Below are 9,086 nucleotides of genomic sequence, written 5' to 3'. Positions count from 1 at the left end.
AAACTATGCAAAGGTCAATAAAAGATTTTCTCATAGCGCTTGGCCCGTCGCGCGCTTTGCCAAGGATAGCTTAGTGCTTTGGGCATTCACGGATTAAAAGTTACTTGCACAACTGTTTGTTCAAAAGTTTGTCGAGTTTTTGATAGCAAAAAATGTAAGACTTGTCCACTAGTTAGAAAAGAACAAATTAAAAACGAAATTTCAAATCAGCAGTTCTGTAAAAACAAAAGTCTTATTTATCTCTTGAATTGTAAAGAATGTAATTTGAATTATATAGGACAAACTAGTACCGAACTAAATAAAAGAATAAATGGCCACAGATCTGCTATTAAAAACTTCATTAAAAATGAGTCTTTTGACTATGAACTATTACACTTTCAATGTCATAATTTTTATAATATTAATATTTACATTCTGGAAGATAACATTATTGACTTAAACAGAAGATTAGACTTAGAAAATATTTATATTTGTAATTTTAAAACTTTGTTTCCTTATGGTTACGGGGATTTAGATAACATTTGCATTTATAACAAACTTAACGTCTTTAAAGACTTTCTAGATAAAGAAAACTTTAGTAAGAGATTAAAGAAAGATATAAAGGTAGAGGTGGCAATTATAATATTATATCTGAAGAATTTCAAAATTATTGTAACTTGGAACATAATAGTGAGAATATTCTTAAAATTAAGAAATATCTTTTTGGCGTTAAGAAAAAAAAAATTAGATGGTTTATTAATAATAAATTTGAAGATTTAAAATTTGAAAACTCTTTCACTAAATTCATAATTCTAGAAAAAACACCATCTGAAAAAGAGGATCAATACCTTTAATTTAAATAGGCAATTACTGAACACATGAAGATTTAAATATTGTTACGAATCTGTAATGCTGTTTCCCAGCATAGTTGGTTCCATCATCAGAAAAACCGTTTTACAGTCATCTGTATTGGACGGAGTCCGGGTGTCGCGTCGGAGGTCCCAGAGCTTTGGTGACTTGGCGCCGACTTTGGCGCCAAAATAGATTATACCCGAAACATCGAGAATTTTCCCGATCCGTCCTCGAAAGTTCTTGATTGGTTGAGAGGCTTCTAGCCCCGCCTCTTGAGACCTATAAAATTAGGCAGTTTGCAGCTGCCAGAGTAGCGGTAGTCGGAATCGACGGTAAACAACTGGTCTTCCAGAGATTAGCAGAGCAGCGACGGAGTCAAGCTAGTGCTGAACTAAGCTGTGCGCTACTGTCTGCAGTAGAGTCTTGTTGTGTGCACATATCGGCTGAAAATAATTGTCTTCCCTATTCTGTATATAGTTGTCGTCTTTGTGCTGTCCTGTTTGTCTTCGTGTAAATAAACGTCGGTTTTTTTTTTGTTTTTTTTTTTACTGCCGCATGCTGATTGAGCGTTCTCCACACCATATAACTTCCACTATCCAAACGAATTCGGAAATTTCGTAACAATATACTTTTTTCTACATCACTCTTTCTGATATTTGCAGTTTCATTTTGTTTTCGACTTCTTACGTCTTTTCAAATTTTTGTTTTAAATAAAAAAAATTTAATCAGAATAATTTTATTTTATTGTTCAACCAACTTTGAAATTGATAATATTTTAAGAATATCTTTTGAAAACCGCTGGCGAATATATTTGATTCAATAATTTTGATTGTGATTAGTGTAGAATTAAATTTAAAATGTTCTTATAACATAATTTAAGCCAACTTAATGTAAAAAAAATAAAGCTAAAATGCAAAATAGCTGGAGACTATACGATTTTATACAAAAAAGAAAGTTAATAAAGTATTCTTAAAAAATGTGTTTAAATGACATTTGGATGGACATTAGAAATTTTTGATTGGCTTGAAAACTTCATTCCAAATATCGATATTGATAATATTGTTAAATTTGTCGCTTATACCATTGCATTATTCTAAAATTTCCGATTGAATGCTTCCTCAAATACTTTCAAATGCATTAAATTACACCAGAAAGATTATTTAAAGGAAATATCTACATATTAAAACTGGAAATGCGCAGACACAAGAAAGCTGGAAATAAATGTTAACTGTCAAATTTTCAGCAAAAAAAAAAAAAAAAAAAAAAAAAAAAAAACATTTTTTTTTAAATTATGAAGTGGGCAAGATAAATGGTACATGAAACATAGTCATCATTTCTTCCATTTGAAAAATTTACTTTAAAATATGAAATAACTCATTAATCTTTTGTTTTTATAATATTCCTCTCTCAGTGTTGAGTCTATCATTCAACCAGAAAAATTATTATACAGTCAAACTCTTATTTTTCTGGAGGTTATGAGATGCAAACATAATATTCGCAACATTTTAGTGAATACTATGAAGAAATGTGGTATAGTAAAAATTAACAAAAATGCAGAGAAAATAATTAAGATTTTAATTCTTTAATATTTATAAAATATTCTTTCGGGTGACTGGGAATTAATTAGCATTCCTACTGGGCGGAAAATCTGCAGAAGGGGAAAGCAATATCTTTGCCCAATTTGTGACAAAAGTTGTAAACAGTTTAGCAAATAATAAACAATGTATGAAATGGAGGAATTCTATTTTAAAAGAATCGCATTTCATAGCAATGCATAAATATATTACATCATCTATCCTTAAAAATTAGATTTAAAATACCCATTTTAGATTTTTTTAAAAATTATATTTTTTCAAAATATTATTTTAAGAATACAAAAAGCCTATACAAGGAATATTAAATTAGTTAAGCTTAGAATAATCTAGTCATCTAATGATTCTTTTTAATTGTATAACAGAAATGAATGGTTTCTTTTACAACGATATATGAAAATTACATCCATAAAGGTACGTATTTTGTATGAGAAATATTTATACGATGACATTTTTTTAACTTATTTTCAAAATATATTTAACAAAAAAGAATATGGAATCTCTTTGATGTATAATATGTGAAAAATAAATAACTTTTAAAAAATGAATTTTCTTTTCGCTTTATTAATATAAAATTTATCATTCTCAGGTTAATGTACCATGAAACCTCATGATAAACACTAGACAATGCTTCGTTATCAAAAACATCAGAAGAGATAGAATTATCGAAAACTGCAACTTCGAATTCAATTAAAATGAATCTCAAGTTTCCTCACTACTGATATTTTGACCTTGGATACTGAAAAATAAATTTAAAAATTTTTATTCATAATGCTTTAAAGTTAATATACGATAGATCATTCTTAGGTGGATGTGCCAAAAAGTTATCGAAGGAATCGGTCGATTTCCATTTTATGTACGATATTAAAGTCTGCAATAGGCAAATATATTGTGAGTGGAAAAGGAATAAAAAGAATCGGATTCCTTTAACCTAAAATCGCAAAGAACAACTCCTCCGTATTGATATTAAGCGGTCGAAACTTAAGCGGAGACGGCTATGCCTGAGCCGACATCTCTGAAAGAAGAGAAGGGGTATCGGCTGATCTCCGACCCTCAAGGGGGAGGAAAGGAAATCCCAGAAACACAAACAAACTGAGGGTACAAGAGAAGACTCTTGTACCCTCAGGGTCTCATACCCTTAACGGGAATAAAGAGAAAAGGAGAAATCTGTGAATGGGTTGAAAAGTGAACGGACCAGTTATTATTGGAATTATCGTATCATTGAATCGCATATAACTGAAATTGGGGCTATTCACAGGAAAGTGTGAAGTCACCGCTCCAATTAATAGTATTTCCTATCTTGACTAGATATTCGCATTTGACAATGCTCTATCCTACAAAGATTATTTCTTATTGCCTGTGACATGCCTTCTAATGGCATTCATTCTGTTCATTCAACAGGCGCCATCTATTGGCAGAATATAGAACTAAAGTGAAAATTTTAAAGAAATGACATTTCTTTTAATTCCACTTTTTCAGGAAATGCTTTACTCCAATAAATAAATTTGAAAAATCAAAATTAAAAAGTAAGCTGAAATTGATAAATTAAGTCAATCACACGTTACTTAAATTAGCAAATTAAGTATTAATTACAATTAATAAATTTTATATTTAATAATAATTAATAATTTTTAATTAATAGTATGTTTGAAATAATAGATATTTGGAACAAATATTTAAAAATAACAATAGTAAAATTATTTGTTATTGAAAAAATCGTGTATTATGCATCTCTAATAAAATTTGTATTATCAGTTCGATATATTTCTAAAAGATAATGCTACTGTAAATTTATTTGGATCCCATTACTAAAATATATATATAGACAGGAGAACAGCCTTAAAAGTTAGGCGTTAATACAAAAGCAAGAATTTACTCTGGTTTCTTTTTTCCAACTATATTATGATTTTTTCTTTTCTGGAGCATTGAAAAAATATTTGATGACGGGGTGATAAATTATAATTAGATAACCAGGAAAGCCGATTTTTACATATGATATTATTAAATATATTAAAATGAAGTGAATCAAAACTTTTTTTTTTCCCGCGCTTGTTTTCTTCCGCGCAGTTTCAAAAATGACGAACCAGAGTGATGGAGAATCTTCGATTGGTTACTTGTAAGTATTTTAAAGTATTAAAATTTAGTTGAAATTGTTTAAATTTTTCGATTATTTTGAGATTTTGAATAGTTTAAATGCAATATAAATGTATGAGATTATGATGAATAACAACAAAAAATTTATTTGCTTTTCTTCTGTCTGTTTTTTTTTGTTTGGTCTTCTTGGTATAATAATACTGAAAGTACATAATAAAATTCTGATTTTATGCGTCAAAAAGTAAACAGAGATCGTTGGCAACAAAAATAAGTAGTAATTAATGATTTGTTTGCTGTTTTCTCTTTCTTCCTTCAGTCTTCTTGTTGTAAATGTAACATTTTTTTTTGTCAGTTTGTGCAGTTTTTTTTTTAATTCTTTATTTGAGAGGATTCTTCGGTACTCTTAATTATTACGCTCATAAATGTTTGATGGGCTTAAGGTTTAGGTACAGCAGACATTGTTCCAAGTTTTAGTTGCTTCTCATGATAACAATTTAATTGATTTGCTATCACGTTGGAAAATCCAGGGTAAAAGTGAATTTTAGTGTGCACCCAGCTGCGCCAACAATGCCAAGTCTCCAATAAAGATGGCAGACAAATTAAACAAATACTTCCATGGAACAGTTACGGTTACCATTTCCCGCCATGTAATTAGGACTTTTTACTGATAAGTATTGTTTGTTTGTTTTTTTCATACTGCCCGATGCCTTCGGCATCTGTAGAAGGCGCCAGGCAGAATTTTTTAACTTAAAAAAAACATCCTACGGCTTCACTAGCAGTGGGAGCGGGAACCTAGTAGCTTCGCTAGCACATTGAACATAAAGACTGTGTGAATAACAGAAACAGTACATAACCAAAGAAAAGAAAAAACGAAGAAATAAGCAATCGGAACATTCTCCATACAAAATTTGAAACAAACATACTTTTTCCAACTTCATCAACTCGTAAAAAAATATATTCCACTCACCCTTCATCCATTCTGCCGGTTCGATATCAAGCCATTCTCAATACAAAATTCCAAACAAACATCCTTTCCTAACTTCATCAACTCGTAAAAAATATATATATGCATATTTAACTCACCTTTCATCCATTCTACAGGTTCGAAATACTCCTGACATAGCAAATTATGAAGGAAACCAACCGTTATAACACCAAAAGAATTACGAGAACTGCGAAGAATTCCATTGCAGCTGTCTTTTAAAATGAGATTGCAGATGATTTTTTTAAAGCGCATACTGACAATTAAAAATTGCAAAAGAATAAATATTTTCTGTTCGTATTCATATTAAAAAAAGAAAGAAGAAAATAACTTTTAATTATAAGCTTAACTTTCTTTATTTAATAAATTGTAATTATAATAAAGAACAAAATTAAAATCTTTAATCGATATTTTTTTAATATTTTTAATTTAACATTTTTTATAATGTAATTGTAGTATATGTACAACTCAACCATTGCAAAAAGTAGTAAACAAAATAGCAGTACGGTTGCTATAAGAGGGATCCGATGGGTTGCAATATTGGCGACAAACAGCTGGTGCACACTAATCGTCACTTAGGCCAAATCCAGCTTACTGATAATCCCAGTAAAACGGAAAAATGTTTAATCGTATTTTCATTATTTTTTGCCAAACAATGGAAAGTTTTCCAAATAATAATTAAAAATGCAGTACCATACCATGCTTTGAAATTTATCATCTTTAAAAAATTACAGTTTGGCTATTGTATTCTTTGGTTCAGTTGGAATTCCTTGCTGATCCAGTTTGGATCCAGATTTCAATCCAATGGTAATTTAGAATGAAACATTATTTGGTTATAGGCTGACAAAATTGCTACTTGCCTTATGTGAGAACGTCGCGATTCTAATTTCTGCAGATAACCATTTAAAGGAGGTATTTACTGAATCAAAAATTTCCTGAAAACTAAAGATGTATAAAAGAACAGTAAGATGATAAATTTGGATTAAATTGCTCTCAACTCTCCTAAAACCTTACAGTGATATTGTATAGCTATTATATATATATATGTGTGTGTTGTGTGTAAGCATTATTTTGTTTGAAAGCAGATGACAGATTCGAAGACAGTGTAGAGACTTTGCATTTTAAAATTATTTTTAATCCATTTTTGGGAAGGCATAATATATTTACAAGAAGGTGCAGACAAAACACGTCCGCCACAGGGCGAGACAAGAGCAGAAGTGGGGAAGAACAAGAAATAAATTATCCCTCGTCTTATATAACATGTGATATTGAGAGGGAAAATATTTTTTTACAGTGCTAATATATTATTAAGATTCTGATAGGGATTTCTGATGCATGTCAATCACAAGTAAGGGAAACACAAGGATCTTTTAAAAAAGCATGTGCTTATTTGACATTTTTCGAGCCCTTCACGCGGAGTGAGTGAAAGTGTCGATGTTTAGCAGATTCAGCAATTTTATAAAGCTTCTCTTGAATGAATTAAGTAGTGAAAGTGGAATCGGATCAGGAAATAAGAGAATGAAATTACTTTGGGCTAAATTAAGATAAAACCTTGAAATTTATTTCGATTAAATTAAGATTTAAATATATATATATAGAGAGAGAGATGTAAGCATTATTTTGTTTGAAGTAGAAGGCAGGTTTGAACACATAGATGAGACATATTATATTTTTTAATTAATTTTTATCTATCGGGAAAGCATAATTATTTACAAGCAGAGACGCAGACAAGGCACGTCCGCCACAGTGCGGCACAAAAACAAAGAAGAAGAAGAGAGAAATAAATTATCCCTCGTTATATATAACCTGAGATTTTGATAGGGAAAATATTTCTTCATAGTGCTAATATATTAATAAGATTCTGATGGGGATTTCGGACGCATGTCAATCACAAGTAAGGGAAACACAGGGATCTTTTAAACAGAATGTGCTTACTGGACATTTTCCTATCCCTTCAAGCTATCATTATATATATATATATATATATATATATATATATATATCATTGTTATAGATAATAATGATAATTTTCTATGGCAACAATAATGTTGGAAGAGATTTTTCTATTAATAAAAATGTGAAAGAACAAATGCTCTCGTAAAAAAAATTGTTTATGGCAATATTCAAGCTAATTTTGAAAAAGTGATTTTGAAGTGTCAATTTGATTTTAAATGCGAGGGATTCACAAGCTAAACATAAAGATTGAAAAGAAAAAGGGGAAGCAGACTGAAAAATTAAAAGCCAGCTTTAAAAGAGAGTTTAAGAGTTGAGAAAAAAATTACAATTCACAAATTTTTGTAAAAGAAGTTTTTAAAACTTTTAAACAGTTTAGTTTCTCTTTTTTTTTTCTTTTTTTTTTTTTGCATTTTAATAATCGATATTTTAATTTTGAACTTAATAATTGATTATTATTCATAATTTTTGGCATTTTGAATGTAATAGACAAACTATTTATCTAACAAGCAAAAACTGTCTATAAATTAGTATCTTATGACTAACAATATTTGTAATAATAAGTGAAATTTAAAAAAAGCAATTATATGTATTTACAAAAGCATAAGTTTTGTTTAGATCAACTGATTTATTATAATTTGTAAATGAAAACAATTTTGAAGTAATATTTTGACACTTTCATTTGTTTAAATATATATTATTAAGTATACATAATTTATATGTTTAATCTACAACATGTTATTCTGATACTTGTGCAAAGAACACTAATTGGTTTTTGAACTATTTTAAAGTTTTCAGCATTTATTGTAAAAACTCTTAAGCCTTTATTTACTGATGGTACTGAAAAGTACCATTTAAATCTGGCTTATATCTTCGTGATATGACAATTTTTGCTGATGGTATTCTAAAGAACACAGAGAATGTAACCCAAATAGCAAGAAGTTAATATAAGCTAAAAGTAGGAATTAAAAATATTTAATTAATAATTAAATTAAGATATTTCTATTAATTAGAATATTTTTCTGGGGTTTCCTGGGATTATTCTGCAAGAAAACTTAACTACTAGTGTAAAAATGAAGTTGAAAAATTGATGACAATATAATTCGGTAAATAAAGGGTTAATATAATTTGTGTTGCAAAGACTAGCTTTAGTGGTTTTTAGATTTCCTATGTAGCTTTTGAAAAAAAGTATTGAATGTTCATTCCATCTTTTATAATTAAATTTCATAAAAATATAAAAAAAAATTTATTAAATAACTAGTGTTTTTAATAATGTATATTGTGCACATGTAGCATTTTAGAAAAAGGGGAAAGCCAGGAAAATATAATTTATACTTGTAAATCAAGGGAAAAAAATTTCATGGTTTCTCTTGCCACACTGTATTATATTGAGAATTCTTACCCAAGCTAAAAATAAAATGCAACTTATCTGTGAGTTCTATTAATATTTCTAAAAAATAGTTTTTTTGTTCAAAAATCAACTTGAATTCAAAGTGCAAAAATGTATATATGTACAAAGTGCAAGTATGTTATCTACTATATATATATATATATATATATATATATATATATATATATATATATATATATATATATATATATATATATATATATATATATATATATATATATAT

General features: G+C 28.6%; 1 protein-coding gene across 2 annotated transcripts in view; it reads left to right on the top strand.

The window, feature by feature from the left end:
• Positions 1 to 4,465: 4,465 nt before the first annotated feature.
• LOC129975827 (WD repeat-containing protein 76-like) overlaps positions 4,466 to 9,086 on the top strand; it is a 53,299-nt gene continuing 48,678 nt past the window's right edge. For both annotated transcript variants that reach the window (XM_056089059.1, XM_056089058.1), the window contains exon 1: positions 4,466 to 4,539. In XM_056089059.1, coding sequence (XP_055945034.1) covers positions 4,499 to 4,539 — 41 coding nt within the window. In that variant the 5' untranslated portion in view covers positions 4,466 to 4,498. The remainder of the gene's footprint in view (positions 4,540 to 9,086) is intronic.

This window comes from Argiope bruennichi, chromosome 7, assembly GCF_947563725.1.
Source record: "Argiope bruennichi chromosome 7, qqArgBrue1.1, whole genome shotgun sequence".
Lineage (NCBI taxonomy): Eukaryota > Metazoa > Arthropoda > Arachnida > Araneae > Araneidae > Argiope > Argiope bruennichi.
Note: the sequence above shows the minus strand (reverse complement) of the source record. Positions and strands in the feature narration are given on the sequence as shown.